The sequence below is a fragment of the Microtus oregoni genome, unplaced genomic scaffold (genome assembly GCF_018167655.1).
Source record: "Microtus oregoni isolate MIOR12 unplaced genomic scaffold, Mior012 000008F_ref0000371, whole genome shotgun sequence".
Lineage (NCBI taxonomy): Eukaryota > Metazoa > Chordata > Mammalia > Rodentia > Cricetidae > Microtus > Microtus oregoni.
In genome coordinates, this window is record NW_024543067.1 from 25,158,809 (window position 1) to 25,178,829 (window position 20,021).

The 20,021-nt window shown below is 41.0% G+C and overlaps 1 protein-coding gene across 1 annotated transcript in view; it reads right to left on the reverse strand.

Moving 5' to 3' along the window:
• The window catches only part of Dync2h1 (dynein cytoplasmic 2 heavy chain 1), a 225,006-nt gene that overhangs the window by 131,920 nt on the left and 73,065 nt on the right, over positions 1–20,021 (reverse strand). Inside the window, exons 44-52 of the mRNA XM_041657101.1 lie at positions 16,965–17,116; positions 15,623–15,767; positions 14,649–14,751; positions 14,006–14,173; positions 5,573–5,703; positions 4,305–4,553; positions 3,465–3,573; positions 2,525–2,638; positions 829–971 (exon numbers count right to left, since the gene is read on the reverse strand). Coding sequence (XP_041513035.1) covers positions 829–971; positions 2,525–2,638; positions 3,465–3,573; positions 4,305–4,553; positions 5,573–5,703; positions 14,006–14,173; positions 14,649–14,751; positions 15,623–15,767; positions 16,965–17,116 — 1,314 coding nt within the window. The remainder of the gene's footprint in view (positions 1–828; positions 972–2,524; positions 2,639–3,464; positions 3,574–4,304; positions 4,554–5,572; positions 5,704–14,005; positions 14,174–14,648; positions 14,752–15,622; positions 15,768–16,964; positions 17,117–20,021) is intronic.

Consider the following 20,021-nt stretch of genomic DNA (forward strand, 5'->3'; position numbering starts at 1 on the left):
GCAAAGGGCCCAGGTCATTCCCATGCAGGCTCCCTGGTTGTTGATTCAGACTGTGATTCTGTGAGTTCCCATGAGCCAGGCTAGCCATTTCTGTGAGTTTTTCTGCAAATCCCTGATCCTCCAGGCTCCCCCAATCCCTTCTCCCTCTCCTCAGCAGGACTCCCCAAGCTCTGCCCAGTGTTTGGCCATGGGTCTCTGAATCTACCTCCATCCGCCACTGGATGAAGGCTCTCAGATGACAACTGCAGTAGTCACCAATATGATCACAGGGGATGGCTGTGATCACTGTGAATTCACTACTGCCAAGAGTCTTAGCTGGGGCCATCCTTGTAGATTCGAAGGGAGTTTCCCTTGCATCAGGCTTCTACTCAACCCATAAAGCCCCAATTCCAGTCATCCCTTTCAACACACCCGCCTCTGCCCACCCCCTCCTATCTAACCCCTCAAGTTCCCATGCTTATGTGCCCCCCAGTACACCCAGGAGATCTCCTCTATCCAACCCCTCAATGTGCTTTTTAAAATAACTTAAATTTTTAAATTTTCACTTTTTAAATTTCTTACTATGCACTTAAAAAAAAATCTAGGCTAGTGCCTGTTAGGCTAATAAATCCAAGTCATACAATTTTTTAAAAGATAATTATCTCTTTATTCTATTAAAATTTTTATACTTGAAGTTGCCACCTAAAATTCTGTATTCAACTAAACTATCCTAAGAACAAAAAGAAAACAGGCATGCTGTCAGCCATAGTAGAAATGCCCAGGGCCTCAGTTAAGCTAACCTGGGAGAGGGCATGAGCAGAGCAAGCTCAGCGTCAGGGCAGAGCATACCTTCTTCATGCTGCTGTCGGACCAGCCCTCCATCCACAGCACCTGGCACTTCTTATGCAGAGCGGGATTACTCTCACAGTTTATTATGAAATTCATATTTGCAGAATCCATAATCAAGACAATATGCAAATTTTGTTGAATTCCTAAAAAAAATGTGAAAAACTGTAATCATGGAAAAATTATGAGAACAACCATAAATCAAGGAACTTATATATGGACTGGTTTTATGGTAAACATATTTTTAATGAAACAGTAGGAGCTGCTATGGAAAAAAAAAGCAAACTACAACATAATATTAAGGTGAGATTTTTTACACTGGTTAAAAAATGACTAGCTTAAGTTCGTAAAGCTGATACTTCATTATATTTATACCTGTTCAACTGTTATATAGTTCTTTAATAAAAAAAAAAAAAAAAAAAAAAAAAAAAAAAGAAAGCCGGGCGGTGGTGGCGCACGCCTTTAATCCCAGCATTTGGGAGGCAGAGGCAGGCGGATCTCTGTGAGTTCAAGGCCAGCCTGGTCTACAAAGGGAGTTCCAGGACAGGCTCCAAAGCTACAGAGAAACCCTGTCTCGAAAAAAAAAAAAAAAAAAAAAAAAAAAATGACTAGCTTCTTCAAGGAAGCGGCCCTGGTAGATGGCCTAAGATCAGTATCCGGCCCCACACCCACTGAAACCAGGACAGCATAACTCAGCTCAGTGGGCTACGGAAAGAAGGCAGCAAGTTGGGAGTTGGGTGAGATCTATAGTATATGTGTATGAATTCTCAAAGAATGAATAAAAATATTTCTTCGCCTGTATTTTGTGAGTCACACATACTCAGAAAAAGATTCATAAAGATATCATACAGGAATGGCTGGGTACTGGGATCTATGCTTTTAAAAGATTCTATTTTATTTCCATAGTGCACAAGAAAATGCTTCTGTATAAATAATTAGCTACTTAGCATTTAAAAACACTATAAAGCCTGTCTTATTTAAGACAAGATCTACTAGTGTAGTAAGTATAATACAATCAAATGAAAATGCAAACAGCAAGGCTGGTATTCCAAAACCATCACTGCAATTCCAACACTGCCCTCTGATAAAATTTCCTAAGATATTGTTATCATAGGCTTCTTCTGTGTTACTTTCTAAAATCTCAAGAAAAAATAACAAAAAAGTCATTAATTATCAAAGAACCCTAAATTTAAGATACCTTCACAATCTAATGAAAAAATATGACAAATTAAATTGTGGAGAGCCAAGGAAGTCCTGAGTGAGTGTTACGCTTAACAAGTACACAGCCATGTCAAGGACCAAGGCCTCAGGCCCATGAGAAGTTGGCAAAACCTTACCCCTACCTGGGTCAAGCTTAGGAAGATGGCAAAATCCTTCTAAAGTCTAAGTGAAAATGTTGGCAGTGTGCAAAAGTATGACTGTTTATGAACGACCAAGCAGTGTGTACTAAACTAGTAGCTGCACGCTTAGCAAGGGGAGGTCCGCCTCCTCTGCTCTACACAATAATCGTACTGAGGTTCTGGGAGCCCCAATTTCTCCATGCAGCTATTTGTCATTTATTAAGTTTACTATGTTTTCTTCATTCCCTCTCCACCCCTAATCAGGCCAAGGTGCCAAGCTGTGCAGAACGCCATATTAAATCCTATTTATTTCACACCAAGTAGAATATAAACTTAGCGGTGAACTCTCTGCCTCTTACTATATGTGAAGTAATTGAAGACTGGTCCAAAGAAACCATCCTGGGAAGCTTGATCTTTCAGAGGCGACAACAAAGGCTCTAGCTCTTCCAGAGTGTACAGGCCAGGGACCTCGCCTATAGAAAAACAGTAAACATTTTTTCTCTACTTTGACTAGCATACACCAATTCAAGACAAATTTTACATACGAAATGCTTTTCATGAATGAGCATGCAATCAAACTAGACTCTGATTGTGTCTGAAAATGGGGGCTGACTGAGAAGCCATTGATAAAGGTACTGGGACTTGTTTCTACTGCATGTACTGGCTTTTTGGAACCCTAGCCTATTTGAATGCAAAGCTTCCTAGGCCTGGATGTAGTGGGGAGGGCCTTGGACTTCCCACAGGGCAGGGTTCCCTGCCCTCTCCTAAGGATGGAGGGGGAGGGAGGAGAGTGAGTGGGGGAACAGGAGCGGAATGGGAGGAGGCGAGGAAGTGTAAATTTTTTTTTTTTTGATTTTTCGAGACAGGGTTTCTCCGTAGCTTTTGGTTCCTGTCCTGGAACTAGCTCTTGTAGACCAGGCTGGCCTTGAACTCACAGAGATCCGCCTGCCTCTGCCTCCCGAGTGCTGGGATTAAAGGCGTGCGCCACCACCGCCCGGCGAAGTGTAAATTTTTTAATGAAAAAATAAAACAAAAAAAAACAAGAAATGCTTTTCAATTTTTACTTTAAATTTTTCTGTTCAGTCACTACCAGAGGTATTAACAATAACTTTTACATAATTCTTAGTTTTATAAAGCTTGTGATCTCAATTCTTTAGTCATAACCATGTGTGCACTCTCATGACCTCAGTAACAACTATGTTCAAGGTCCAGTAACACAAGTAAACTTTATACAGTAACTTCAATGGAATAATCTTTACAGTAGTACTTATATTTGCTTCACAGAAACCATTCACTTGCCTGAAGACAAAAGGCTATTGATCATCTCCAAAAATGTAGGATGTACAAACTGGTAATCCTCCAGAAGTAAGACTACCTGCTGAGCCTCTATCCCCGCGAGATGCAGCACCTGTGGAACAGGGAAGACCAGTCCTCTCAGGGACTTTGGGAGAAGTTAAAGACAACAACCCGTGGCTGGCAGGACAACATGACAACATACCCTTCAATAGTCTGAAGAGTGACAAGGACAGTGTGCATGTGGAGCTGGCCACGGCACACCACGGCTCCAGAGCAGCGCGCTCTCCACACAAGGAAGGGCCCAAAGTCACTTGTTCACTTGCTGCTTGGTGTGCTCTTATGGCTAGCATTGTTTATGAGACACAGCATCTTGCTATGTGACTAAGGCTGGCTTGAACTTGCCAGAATCCTGCTGCCTTTTTCCTCCCAAGTGTCCATACCTAGCTTACTTAGTGCCTACTTACCAACTTATTTAGAACAGAGAAACAAAAAGGAAATCATATTTTACCTGTACCATCTGAAAAGTAAATTAGAGTCATCAATAACTACTACTTGAAGGAAAACTGATTTTAGAAGTAAGTCACTGAAGCAAAACTGAATATTTTTAAAGTATACTCTTCCTACACAAATATGTAGTCCTGTTTATCACACAATGTGACATCCCATAATCTCAGATCCTAACAGGAACCTCCTGTGTACAGATGAAACTTTAGTAATCATGGAGAAAATAAAACTAAAACAAAATTAAAAGGAAAACTGTGTTACATGTAGAAATCTTACAAGTTTTAATAACTAGCAAGATTTCAAAGCAAACAAAGGAAGCCGCCGTCCACGCTGACTCACGTGCTTGAGGTCACTGCTGAACTGCTTGGGCTCGTAACCTCTGGAGATCCTGGGCGAGAATAGCACCGCACCATGCATGTGGCTCACTACAGATGTGACAGTTCGCCGCCCCACACCACTGCGTCCTGCCAAGAGAAGTGAGCCTCCAGGGAAACTCAGCACTCTGTCTATCCTAGACATATATTCCAGAACTTCTTGGAAAAGTAAAATATCTAAATTCTGGTTATCCCGTCCATAATGAATAAGACCCTTTGAAAAACAAAAACAGATTTTATAATTAATGCAATTTCTAGTTAATACAATGAAAATATTATTTTTCTGCGACTGGACAGATGGCTCAGAAGTCTTGCTGGATTTTGTTCCCAGCATCCTCATGGCCTACTCTGACCTTCTCAGCTCCTGCATGCACGTGGTGCATGTACTCTCTTGCACTACACACACACACACACACACACACACACAATAAATAAACATTTTTTTAATTTACTTATTTAGACTAGAATGTTATATTTTTGACACTTTCAAGAAAAGGATGAAGTGACTATATTTTATTTCACATCTAAAACTTTGTAATAACCTAACTTTGTAGGCATATGAAAAACTCACATCAATCAAGTTCAAGGGTGTACAAAACTCAACTAGCTGTGGACAGCACTACAGCATACACGTAGGATGGCTCACAAGAGCCTAACTCCAGGTCTGGTGGATCTGACCTTTCCTCTGGCCTCCACGGGTACCCAAAAGTATATGTTATGCACATAAAAAAAAGAATACACATGCCACACTGTTCCCTCTTCTCACAACTAAGCTGAAGGCAAATGGAGGGGGAGAAGAAAGGAAAGTGGAGAGAAGGCAAGGAGGGGAAAGGGCAAAAGAGAGGTCACGAAGAAGAAACTGCAAAGGAGATGGAGATTCAGAATCCAGTTCTCACCTGGTGACCTGACTCTGGTGGTGCCAACTTGGACCCCAGCTATTTTCTTTTCCACCAGGTGACGCTGATAGTGAGGTATGGCACTCACCTCTCCAGGAATACTTCCCAATCACTATTCTCATCGCTAGCCCAATGGCAATACCATCTTTAAAAAGTTATCTTGGTAATTCTACATGCATCTGTGCATCTGGTAATGTCTGCCAGAGTGAACTAAACTCCAAAGAGCAGGTCAGGTTCTGTCTGTTGTGTGATCTTTCATTTCACGTACGCAAATGTTTCTAACCAGACTTTAACATACTACCATAGCCATACCTGACTCCCGGGCATGATTCCATACCTTCTTAATGACATCCTTCAGGTCTGCAGAGGTCAGTTTGCCAAGTGGTTTCCCATGTGGAGGTAATGGCTGTCCTGGAACTGTATTTGCTCCTGAGCTATGCCGGGCTCCCCATGTGACATAGTAGCTATCTGCAGAAAAGATATCACCAGTGATGAGAGAACCAGCTGCCCCATTTACTAAATTATTTTTTTAGTCCAAATAAAATTGTCTCCAGAAATACAAAGGTAGATTACACTAAATGAATTGACATAATTACTTAGAAGATCCATAAAATCAATAGATACTAAAATCACAAATTAAAATAGCAAAATCAGTCTGAGGACTAGCTAGGTTAAATATTTCATTATATTGCTTAACCATTTTTTAAACATTTTTAATATATTCATGATTTGAAAATTTTATCAATTTACTAATGTGTTTTGTTGATACTGATCCCCACACTTTCCCCCCAACCCATTTCTCTCCCAACTTCACATCCTCTTTTTGTTGTTCTGTTACTAATAATTCAGACACCAAGTAGTGCTGCCCAGTGTGCATGAGGATGGAGTTATCCACTGGAGCACAGGCAACCCTGGCACATCCTCAATGGGAGAGACTTTCCTTCAGTCTCCAAAACTCCACAAGAGTCCCTCTCCAACTCATGCTGGAACTCCGCCAGGAAACCAGATCACCACTTTTCTCTCTTCATACATGTGGCTTCCTTCCAACTTCTCTGCTACTCCCCAATCTACTATTCGTTTCTCTCACTTGCTTCCCTAGGATTGTGATAATTAATACTGTCAACTTGAAATGATCTGGAATCACCTTGGAGACTATCCTTTATGAATGTTTATATGGAATTTGCCAGACTGGATTATCAGAGGTGGGAAGAACCACCCTAACTGTTAAGGTCTTGGATAATGTTAAAAAGGGCGAGCCATAGCTCTCTGCATCCTGACTATGGCTGCACTGTGACCAGCTGCCACCCTGACTTCCTTGCCTTGATGGTACCTAAAATGCTGAGCCAAAACAAACCCTTGCACACATTGCTATTACCAGGCATTTTGTCACAGCAAAAAGAAAAGTAACTAATAAAGAAAATTGCGACATAATACTTGTAAATGAAAATAAAACAAATACAAAACACTCCCTAAAAAGAACAGGGATTTACTGATATCACCAAGGGCCTTAATTTCTAAAATAAAAAAAAAATCAATAAGCAAAGTTTAATTAGAAATCAAAAATCCCCCAAATTTATCTTACAATTACAGTATTAATTTACATTACTTTAAAAGGAAATTGTACTCCACATTTGACTGAACTTGTCCCTTCCTCTTCACAAGCTTAGTTCTCCTGGGCCCAACACCGTAGTCACTTTCCCACTGAGACCTAAGCAACCAAGTGCCTCTGCCCTTCATCTCTGTGTGCAGTGTGCACAAATAAGGAAGCTCTATCTGCAGATGTACACCATGTTGGTTTGAATGAAAATGGCCCCATGGTGATGTGGGAAGGTCATTTGTCTATCTGTTGCTTTCACTGGTTAATTAATAAAGAAATTGCTCGGTCTGATAGGTCAGAACATAGGTGGGTAGACAGAACAGAATTCTGGAAAGAAGGGAAGTGAGGACAGACATGATGGAGCCAGCCGCCAGGTCAGACATGCTGAATCTTTCCCAGTAAACCACCACCTCGTGGTGCTACACAGATTATTAGAAATGGGTTAATCAAGATGTGAGAACTAGCCAATAAGAGACAAGAACTAATGGGCCAAGCAGTGTTTAAATGAATACAATATGTGTGTTGTTATTTCGGGGGCAAAGCTAGCCGTGCAGGAGCTGGGTGGGAAGAAAAGCAGGCCTGCACGCCTCATCACTACACATGGGCTCATAAGGAGTAGCACTTTTAGGAGGTGTGGCCTAAAGGAGTAGGTGTAGCATTGCTGGAAGAAGTATGTCACTGAAGTGTAGCATTGTTGGAGGAAGTGTGTCAATGGAGGCAGGCTTTGCAGATGCAGATGCCCAAGCCAGGCCCAAAGTGGCAGTCTATTCCTGCTGCCTGCAGATCAAAAACTCTAAGCTCCTTCTCCAGCACCATGTTTGCCCCTGCACCATCATGCTTCCCACCATGGTGATAATGGACTGAATCTCTGAAGCTGTAAGTCAGACCCAATTAAATGTTATCCTTTATAAGAGTTGCCACGGTCATAGTGTGTCTTCATAGACATGGAACCGTAAAACAGAAGTTAGCACCAGGAACTGGGGTACTGCTGTGATAGGCCTGCCCATGCTTTTGTTTGGAGGAGTGTAGACTTTGGAACTCTGGATTAGAAAAGCTGTTAAGTGCTTTGAGTGGGGTTTAATGGCCATCTTGGTAGATGTATGGGAGACAGTGGCACTGAAGGCAATTTGTACAGTGAGGCCCAGTTCAAGAGGTTTCAGAGGAGAAGAACATTTGCATGTGGCCGAGAAACGGTTCTGAAAATATTTTAGTGAGGAATGTGGGTGTCTTTTGCCTTTGTTCAAAAAGTCTATCTGGAGTTAAATTGAAAAGGGTTTTGTTATTATTGTTATATTTTTGAGGGTTTTTTGTTTTGTTTTGTTTTTCTTTTTGATTTTCGAGACAGATTTCTCTGTAGCTTTAGAACCTGTCCTAGAACTAGCTCTTGTAGACCAGGCTGGCCTCGAACTCACAGAGATTCACCTGCCTCTGCTTCCCAGGTTCTGGGATTAAAGGCATGCACCACCACCACCTGGCCATAAATTGAAGAGTTCTTATTGAGTTAGCAGAGAAAAATCTCAAAACAGGCTAGTCACTCTGTCACGTTGTTAACAGAATTCACTTGCATGAAGATTTGTCATGCAAAGGAGCAAGCCTGAGCAAGAAAAAAAAATATAAAATGTACAGCTCACTGAGAAAAGGCACACCAAAAAGGATTCTGCTAAACCCTGTGTTCAAGGAGATAAACAAATTAAAGAAAAGCCTGACGTTAATAGGAACAAAGGAAGTGGAGACCTTAGGACAAGATTCCACCCAGCTAAGTTTTCAACTTGTTTAAAAAAATTAAAGAAAAGCTTAGAGCTGAGTGTAGTGGCACATGCCTTTAACCTCAACACTCCAGAGGCAGAGGCATGCAGATCTCTGAGTTCGAAGACAGTCTGGTCTACAGAGCAAATTTTAGGACCGGCAAGCTTAGGCAGTAAAGGAAACCATCAAAAACAGAAAGCTGGTGAAGATATAATTGAACAAGGGGCTATGTTCTAGCACCAGCAATTAGCACAACTTGGCTCCAGCCATGTGTTTCTGGTTTAGAGTCAAGGATAAAAGAAAGGGGTTACGAAATCTCTCTCTGCAACTAAAAAAGCATCTTCAACAAATGCTGCTGGCATAACTGGATGTCAACCTGTAGAAGAATGAAAATAGACCCATATCTATCACCATGCACAAAACTCAAGTCCAAATGGATTAAAGACCTTACTATCAGTCAGAACACATTGAACCTAATAGAAGAGAAAGTGGGAAGTACCCTACAACAGATGGGCACAGGAGATCGCTTCCTATGTGTAACCCCAACAGCACAGACATTAAGGGCAACATTGAATAAATGGGACCTACTAAAACTGAGAAGCTTCTGTAAAGCAAAGGACACTGTCACCAAGACAAAAAGGCAACCTACTGACTGGGAGAAGATCTTCACCAACCCCGCAACAGACAAAGGTCTGATCTCCAAAATATATAGAGAACTCAGGAAACTAGACTTTAAAATGCTAATTAACCCAATTAAAAAATGGGGCACTGAACTGAACAGAGAATTCTCAGCAGAGGAAGTTCAAATGGCCAAAAGACACTTAAGGTCATGCTCAACTTCCTTAGCCATCAGGGAAATGCAAATCAAAACAACTTTGAGATATCATCTTACACCTGTCAGAATGGCTAAAATAAAAAACTCCAATGATAGCCTTTGCTGGAGAGGCTGTGGAGGAAGGGGTACCCTCATCCATTGCTGGTGGGAATGCAAACTTGTGCAACCACTTTGGAAATCAGTGTTTCGGTTTCTCAGGAAATTCGGGATCAACCTACCCCTGGACCCAGCAATACCACTCCTAGGAATATACCCAAGAGATGCCCTATCATATGACCAGAGCATTTGTTCAACCATGTTCATAGCAGTATTATTTGTAATAGCCAGAACCTGGAAACAACCTAGATGCCCCTCAATGGAAGAATGGATGAAGAAAGTATGGAATATATACACATTAGAGTACTACGCTGCGGTAAAAAGACAATGACTTCTCAAATTTTGCATGCAAATGGATGGAAATAGAAAACACTATTCTGAGTGAGGTAACCCAGACCCAAAAAGATGAATATGGGATGTACTCACTCATAATTGGTTTCTAGCCATAAATAAGGGTCACGGAGTCTACAATTGGTGATCCTAAAGAAGCTAAGTAAGAAGTTGAACCAAAGGAAAAACATATAGTTATCCTCTTGGCTATGGGAAGTAGACAAAATTGCCGGGGAGAAAATTGGGATCTTGGGGGTGGGGTGGGATGGGGGTAAGGGGAGATGGGGAGAGAAAAGGGAGAAGGGGAGGATGGGGGGAACTTGGGGGAAAAGGAAGATTGGGATAAAGGAAGGTAGGATAGGGGAGCACGGAAGCACAATTCTTAGTTAAGGGAGCCACCTTAGGGTTGGCAAGAGACTTGAACCTAGAGTGGCTCCCAGGAACCCAAGCCGAGGCCCTCAGTTAGTTCCTTGGGCAGCTGAGGATAGGGAACCGGAAATGACCCTAGCCTATAGCAATACTGACGAATATCTTGCATATCATCATAGAACCTTCATCTGGTGATGGATGGAGATAGAGACAGAGACCCACACTGGAGCACTGGACTGAGCTCCCAAGGTCCCAATGAGGAGCAGAAGGAGGGAGAACATGAGCAAAGAAGTCGGGACCATGAAGGGTGCACCCACCCATTGAGACAGTGGAGCTGATCTACTGGGAGCTCACCAAGGCCAGCTGGACTGTGACTGAAAAAGCATGGGTTAAAACTGGACTCTCTGAACATGGCGAACAATGAGGGCTGATGAGAAGCCAAGGACAATGGCACGGGGTTTTGATCCTACTTAATGTGCTGGCTTTGTGGGAGCCTAGCCAGTTTGGATGTTCACCTTCCTAGATATGGACAGAGGGGGGAGGACCTAGGACTTACCACAGGGCAGGGAACCCTGACTGCTCTTTGGACTGGAGAGGGAGGGGGAAAGGAGTGGGGGGAGGGGGAGAAGGGTGGGAGGAGGGGAGAAGGGTGGGAGGAGGGGGATGGAAATGGGAGGCTGGGAGGAGGTGGAAACTTGTTTTTTTTCTTCCTTTTCTCAATAAAAAAAAAAGAAAAAAAAAGAAAATTCAAAATGGAATGCCTTTAATCCCAGCACTTGGGAGGCAGAGGCAGGCGGATCTCTGTGAGTTCGAGACCAGCCTGGTCTACAAGAGCTAGTTCCAGGACAGGCTCCAAAACCACAGAGAAACCCTGTCTCAAAAAACCAAAAAAAAAAAAAAAAAGACTTTCAGACCTACAACTATGAAAACACTAGATAGAAACCCAACAGAAACTCTTAGAAACCTAGGACTAGGCAAGGACTTTCTGAATAGGAATCTATGAGTCCAGCAAACAGCAAGCAGAAATCAATAGAGATTACAGTACAGTGTAAGGCATAAGAGCTTCTCCACAGCCAAGGGTCACAGCAGGGAGAAGAGATACCCTACAGACTGGGATAAAATCTTTGCCAGTTAAACATCTGACAAAGGATTACTATCTAACATAACATCTAAAAAAAAAAAATTCAACACCAAAAATATCCCGTCAATACATGGATAAAGTAACTGAACAGACAGTCCTCAAAATATATACAACTTAGCCACTAAGTGTATGCGATAAAATTCAACATCCTTAGACGGCAGGGAAAGGCAAGTTAAAATTGCAGGGAAACTCTATTTTGCCCGAGTCAGGATGGCTCCAACTAAGAAAACAAACAATAAATTCTGTCGAAGGCATAGGAAAACAACAACCCTTGTATCCTGTTGATGGAATGTAAAATCTGCAAAGCACAGAAATCAGTGTGGAATGTCAAAGACAAAATTCAAAATAGAACTACCCCATGAGTCAGCTGTACCACACATTCTTTTATGTAGCTAAAGAACTTTAAGTCTACATACACATCACAAAGACACATGGACCTGTACACAACAGTCAAACCAGAGAATCAGCCTAGATGGTCATCAACAGATGAGTGTGTGTGTGTGTGTGTGTGTGTGTGTGTATGAGAAAGAGAGAGAGAGAGAGAGACAGACAGACAGAGACAGAGACAGAGGGGGGGTTATATATTCATGGATGAATGGAGGGGAGGGAGGGAGAAAGGGAGGGATGAAAGTAAAGAGGAGACTTGTGGAGAGAAGAAGACTAAATTGGGGGAAAGGAAGAATAAGTTAGGCTGATGGAATATAAATATAAGCAAAGTACATGTTATAAATATGTGAAGATGTCATAATAAACCTATTATGTTATTATATACTAATTTTAAGAACACTATAGTTATAAAATTTTAATACATATATTTTACACAACTTCCCTAAACAAGAATTATTCTCTACCTCTTCTACCACCCTAAAAACTAATATTTATCAAATACACTTGGAAAAGTTACAACACTCTATGCTCCATTGTAATTACAAGTTTAACCACAACTTCCACAAGTCTTCATGTCATATAAGCATATCACTAATTGTCACCACTGAAAGCAGAGATTGTCACATTTCTGGCGTTCAACTGTAAGCCTCTTGAGAATAAAAGACTTTTATAGGCTCTGAAAACCACCAAATCCTAGAGAATGGGACACGAAAAAAAATGATAGCATCCAAAGCACATAAGACCTTTACAGGAAGAGGCACTGCTGACTCAAGTTTGCAGGCTGCTGCGTGGCCTGACTCCAAGAACAAAGCCTTGCCAGAGAGCCTGGCCAATCCTCGGGTGGATGGGGCAGACCTTATTAAAACGATGCTCAGCTGTCAGCAGCCTCCTCACAACACTTTCCCTTGCGTTGTTGTTTTTAGATTGTTCTCCCAACTTCCAAAGCTCTGGAAATATCTAGAGAGTCTTTCAGTCAACCCCAACAGCCTTCCCATTTTCAGTATTTCCTTGGACTTGGGTAATATACTGCTGTGGGAACACATTCTGCTCCTCCAGCCAATAGCCTTTAAGATACTAGCCCACTTGGCGTGGTCTCTTAGAGTTTAAAAAGCAGAGGGAATCATGTGCCCCGCTCTCGTTTCAGGCTCTCGTTTCCGGCTCCCGTTCCAGCTGCTAGACTCCGTTCCTGTTTGCACTCAAAGGACTGTTGTTTAGGATGGTGATCTGTAAGTTTTCCCCTTAAATAAATATAACCCTTTTTTTTTTTTTTTGATTTTTCGAGACAGGGTTTCTCCGTAGCTTTTGGTTCCTGTCCTGGAACTAGCTCTTGTAGACCAGGCTGGCCTCGAACTCACAGAGATCCGCCTGCCTCTGCCTCCCGAGTGCTGGGATTAAAGGCGTGCGCCACCATCGCCCGGCAAATATAACCCTTTTATTATCAGTAATTCTGACTGGTGTGGGATTGTTTTACAGCATCAATATACAGTACATAAGAGTACTCATGAATATTTGTTAGCACGGTGTGTAGCTGGATAATTGTTGCATTATGAAACATTTCCATGTCTTTATCATAGGCCCTCACTGGCGTGCTCTCTCTACCATATGCATGCTTCCACAGCAGTTTCTAATGCTCGGTTGGTTATGAAGTAGACACAGCCCTGAATCCAACATGTCCACTCACATGAAGCCAAGGAAACTAGGAGTAAGCACAAACATGATGTCCTGTTCCGGTGATTTTATGGGTAACAACAGGGAAAACAATGCTCTTTCTGTTAAACAAGAGGCATTATAATCAAGTGAGGAATTTCACAATGACCTTTATGTTTCATATTTAATCAGATACTAAAATTTCATTTTATGTGTTTAATTTTTAAAAAGGGTCTTACTACATAGCCCTAACCGGACAGGACCTGCTCTGTGGACTGGGCTGGCCTCAAAACTTGTCATACAGCTGTGTCTGTCTCTCAAGTGCTGGGTGACAGGTGTGCCACCACAGCCAACTCCATTGTTAGTGAAAATTCTACTGGGAAAACAACTTTGTATTACAAATATACAACAACAAGTTAGAACACCCTTTTTAAGAAAGTACTTATCATATTTTGTTTGTATTATAATTGTATAAGTCTAGCAAAAATGGCTGGGCATCTTCCCTTTTGGGAAAATTAAAATTGTAATCATCCAAAGTTATTTATTGAAACATGAAATCATGCATCAGGTTGGACATAAAAATTTAAAACACCTATAACTTCTGTACATTGATCTTTATTACCTGCCATGTTGTCTAGTATATCTGAGCCCCAGTCTCCTTGGAACACTGCAGTTAGAATATTATCAAACAGATGAATCTCCTTCACCCCAACGATTTTGTCCCGAAACAAGCGTCGGGCCTCATAGGCTACAATCTCCAGAACATAATCTAATGGATGGTTGGAAGATCCTAAAAAGGCAAAGCTTTTCTTTAATCACAGTGAGTCTTAAATGATTTTCAAGATGTCTGTTTAACAAAATGTTTTGAAATAAATATACAGGGAGAATTTACATACCATAATTGTGGCAGCAGGTAAATAGAAGAAATTGGAAAAAGTTAAAATTCATTCCTTTAATAAAGTGGTATATTTTAAACACTACAGCTGTTCAATAAAGTTATCATTTCCAAATTGCATAATAAAATTGGTTTGGCTATGAAAGAAAATATTTTATCTTTTCTAAAATCAAATTTGTACAGTGATAAACAGGTTGGAAAAGGAATATAATAAATTAATATCCTCTTAATAGTAATAAACATAATAGAGCTATTTTAATTTAATGCACTAATAGTCATTTTTAAATATTATAATCAGTCACAATATTTAATGTTCCTACTATGAGTACAACTTAGAGCATAGTTAGACACAAGGACAACCAAAACTCACCTCCTTCTAAATCATATCTGAACAAGCCAAGCACCCACTGAGTCAGGATGCAGGGGGTAAAGAAATAGTGACTGTAGTCATCAACTGTGAACTTGGCCCGCACCTGAAAGAGGAAGCACTGAGAGCTATTTTACCATCCTAGACACCTAATCTTATTTCAGTAGAACTGATTTTTTAAAATTATCCTCTATAATCTGTCTTACACATTTTATTTATGTACTTATCTTTGTGGCAGGGCCTCCACTCTGAGCCACGCTGGCCTAGAACTCACTTTGTAACTCATGGCAGTCTTCTTGCCTCAAGCAGGCAAGGTCTGACTTCAGGTGCACCCCACTGTGCACAGCTACTTACACACTTGGAAGTGTTACTCCCAGCCAGGCTAGGAGGCTTCAGCAGACTGCCAGAGTCTGCTATGCAGCAAAGGTGCAGCCACAGACTGCACATAAGCTAACTAACATCACAGAATCACAGTTGAATTCTACAGACCCCACAAAACTGAAACAAAACACTCCAAAAGTTTTCAGGTGTTGAGACCCAGAAGCTGCTGTAACTTCAGGAAGACAGTTAAAAACTCAAAGAGCTTAAGGCTGCCCTACCCACAGCTATAGCCATTACTCTTAGTGTGTGTTACCTAGGCATTTTTTCACACAACCTGTCCTAACATATCTCCCCCTGCTCCAACCCAGCCTTTTAAGAGCCTCTTCCACAAGCACTGCAAATACTATTGCTTTACCGAACAAAATTTTGTCTTCAAATACTTTGTGATTTTCTATTTTTTTTCTAATACAGATCAAATTTTACTACACCTCCTTCCCTTCCATACGCATGAAGTTACTCAGCCTGTGATCCTGCAGGCTATAACTGGATACGTTGTTACTGTGCCATCAATCACACTGCAGCAACTATCACATTTCATCAGCACAAAGACCAGGATGAGGCCAACAGAACTGGAAACTACAGGCAAACATACTTACCTGTTCATACACCTGCACCATAGAGCCTGCTAAGAGGTAAATTTTTGATGAAGAACCCCAAATAGAATGATTCTTCAGATTTTTGTGCAAAACTGCTTCCAAATATGCTCCATAGATTGTCTGTAACTGCTCTCTCTCTGGGTAACTAAGGGGAAGACAGAAATAAGAAAGCTGAAATAAATCAATATCATAAATTAATATTTCCACATAAAGATGCAACCATGTAAACTTCCAAACTGCACTTCTCTAAGACCCAGACATCCAGGGCTGCCCATGCGTCAGAACAGACTCAGTTCCTGCTCTCTCTGGAGAACCCAACTAGATCCCACAGTGTCTCTTCTCCAACAGAGCAAGGCTTTATCCAAGACTGTAATCAACTATTTAAATATAAAAATTGAAAAGCCACTCAACTTCAAAAAAAACCATATTTCCTTAAGGAAAGCATTTGGAGTTAAGTAAAACCTACACACAGAGCAGTAATCCAGGTCAGAAGTCTAAGAAAAGAAATAACACAACAAAAATGAGCCTGTTTGTCCCAAGCCCAATTTATTTCCATATCAATTAACTGGCAACGATAACACCTTAGAAATAACAATGTGCATAGATAGAATGTAGTGAGTGGGAACTTGTAAACTGACCAGGGTTAGTTTATAAAGAGATGGTGCATGAACATAGAACTCAGAAGTCCCGTTCACATCCATGAGCACAAGGAAGGACAGACGAATCCCAACCCAAGCCACATGACCCAACTCCCCTTTCATCAGACTCAACTCTTTTACATTATCTCCATAAAATTAAATAATATTAGTTTTGTGATTTCTGTCACATTCTAAAAGCACTGCTCTCAGGCAAGTGGTGAGCAGGACGGTGGCTCCCAGAATCAGAAGGTAGGAACGCAGGGAAGGGCTGGGGGTGGGACAGACAAAGCTGCAACTGAACAGCAGCAAGAAGGTCTGGTGTGCCACTAGAGGTGGTAACTGTGTCCCCAGGACTACAAGAAGAACCCTGAGTGTTTTAATCACAGTAATAAATATGCTTAAGCGAACTCAAGCACCATGCATTAGGTACCATGTCAAAACATTCCACAGCACATCAATAAGCACTATATTAATGTCAGATTTTAAGTAAAATACACAGACCTAAAGCTGCTAGGCAGTTCTGACTCTTGACGTTTGGGGCACAACATACAGAGTTCTATAAAAGACCTCACATACTCTAAACCACTGCCAAAGTTTGGAAATGAACCCGCTTGTGACCACTTTATTTTCTATATTTTGAAGTATTCTTGATGAGTATCTTGAATAAAATATAAACAAACAGAAACTGTTACTAGGATACATACTCTACGGCACAAAGACGAACAATAGATGTAAACCTGGTGGTCAGCTTGTGTCTTCCCAGCCTTCCTCCAGCTGACATGGAAGCGACAATTTGAATATTCTCCAGACCAACCCATTCTAAATTTTCATCATAAAATCCTTGGTATGTCAACACCTATATGAAAACACATGTGCACAAGTGGTTTATACTTTAGATTTCTCAAATCATATTACAAATGCATTGGTTACTTGTCTCCTTGTCCTTACAAACTGCCTGACAAAAGCCACATTGGGCAAGTTTGTCCTACAGTTTAAGGGGACACAATCCACCCAGCATGCCAGGCAGGGCAGCAGGAATCAGGAAACCCTGACAAACTCTGCTGCCCAGATCCCTGCTCCATTTACTTGGTCAGGATCCAACAAAATGAAAGGCCCCGCTGTCATTAACAACACTAGAAAATCCTCGCACACATACAAAGGGATTTTTTTTGGTATGGAGATTACAAACCTTATCTATTTGGCCATAAAGATTGACCATATCATAGAGTGTTATCTAAGTTTTGATTATTTCCAAGTACAACCATCACCCTTTAGCTAACTCACTAATTAAAGGTTGAAACATTATAAATTTTTACATCACTGAGCTGATATTGTTCTACCCTGTACCCAATTCATGTTTTCTGAACCCTCTTCTTTTAAAATGGTTTCACTCCATTAAACAGTAAAATCCAAATACTATTATGAATCTATTAGCAATTATAAAAAAAATGTAAGGAGTCAGGAATACATGGAAAACATTTCAGGCTTTTCCATAACTATATTATCATACTCTACAACTGCATACTACATGTAAACATAGAAAACTGAAAATCTACAACTCCTAATATGATGTAACCACACACAGGAAGACATCTTTTACACTGAGTGAGAACATGTGATACACAACCCTAACCCAGCCTTACACAGAAAGAGGAACTACTGTCAGAGGCAAGCACAGCCAGTCGTGGAGTAAAGACACCTCCAGTGACAGCTGCAGAGTCCCCAACTGTTTTAGGTAGAGAGGGTAGGGAATAGATTTCTAAATGGAGAATGACTGACCAAGAACAAGAATTAAACATGAATTTAAATTCTAATGACATGTGCTAGGTAAAACTGGTCCAGGAAAATGGAAGCAGATGTCATATCTATAAGAAAAGCCTGGACTGCACAGAGCGGATCAAGAAGTGAGTGACCAGCTCCCCAGCTCGACAGCCAAGTCCCTAAACCCTAGGCCCTTGGACAAAAACATGGGTCCCTCCCCACCAGCCTCAGTTTCACTAGCCAGCCAGCAGGCTGAAGGTAGGCTGTTCCAACCCCCTAAGCCCCACCACCACTGCCACAGCACTGACTGAACTCACAAAACCACACATCCCCAGAAACCTCAGTGGCTCCCTGAGACATAGACAGCAACTGCAGGGAATGGACCAAGAGTGGCTTTCTTAATACACAGACAGCAACTGCAAGAATTGAACCAAGAGGCAAAGACACTGCAACAGAATGACCTGAACATCCTAACCCAGAAGAAGCAGAAGAAAACAACTTAAATATAACTTTCTCAAGACGATAGAGAACCTGAAAAGGAAATGAAAATTCCCTTAAAGAAATGAAAGACAAACAAAAAAATTGTAAGAAAGCAATAAACCTCTTAAAGAAAACAAAGAAAAAACAATCAAAGAGTTGAAGCAAACAGTTCAAACAACTCAAGATGTGAAGACTGACCACAAACCGAGGGAATTCTGGATATTGAAAATCTGGGTAAACGAACAAGAACTACAGATGCAAGCATCACCAACAGAATACAAGAGATGGAGCAGAGAATCTCAGGAGTTGAAGATACAACAGAGGAAATAAATTCATTGGCCAAAGAAAATGTTATTAAGTCCAACAAATTCTTTACATAAAACATCCAGGAGCCGGGCGGTGGTGGCGCACGCCTTTAATCCCAGCACTCGGGAGGCAGAGGCAGGCGGATCTCTGTGAGTTTGAGGCCAGCCTGGTCTACAAGAGTTAGCTCCAGGACAGGCTCCAAAACCACAGAGAAACCCTGTCTCGAAAAACCAAAAAAAAAAAAAAAAAAAAAAAAATCCAGGAAATCTGGGACACTATGAAAAAAATTAAAAACAACAGGGAAAGAAGGTGAAGGCAAAATCCAACACCCCTTCATGATGAAAGTCTTAGAGAGATCAGGGATACGAGAAACGTATCTAAACATAATAAAAGCAAAATACAATACAGCAAGTTGATAGCCAATATCAAATTAAATGGAGAGAAACTCAAAGCGATTCCACTAAAATCAGGAAAAAGACAGGACTGTCCACTCTCTCCATATCTATTCAACGTTGTACTCAATGCTCTAGTTAGAGCAATAAGACATCAAAATGGCATTAAGGGATACAAATTGGAAAAGAAGAAGTCAAACTTTCACTATTTGCAGATGATGATAGTATATATAAATGACCCCAAAAATTCTACCAGGGAACTCCTATAGCTGATAAACATCTTCAGTGATGTGGCAAGATACAAAATCAACTCAAAAAATCAGTAGCCCTTCTATGTATAAATGGTAAAGGGGTTGAGAAAGAAATCAAAGAAACATTACTATTTACAATAGCCACAAATACATAAAATATCTTGGGGTAACACTAACCAAAGAAGTGAAAGACTTGTGCACGAGAACTTTAAGTCTTTGAAGAAAGAAATTGAAGAATATATCAAAAAATGGAAAGAGCTTCCATGCTCTTGGATAGGTAGGATCAACATAATAAAAATGACAATCCTACCAAAAGCAATCTGCAGATTCAATACAATCCCCATGAAAATCCCAACACGATTCTTCACAGACTTGAAAAGGACAACACTCCACTTCATATGGGAAAACAAAAAACCTAGGAAGCTCTAAACAATCCTGTACAATAAAAGAACTTCCAGAGGCATCACCATCCCTGACATCAAGCTCTAGTATAGAACTACAGCAATGAAAACAACTTGGTAGTGGCATAAAAACAGACAGGACAGCCAATGGAACTGAACTGAAGACTCTC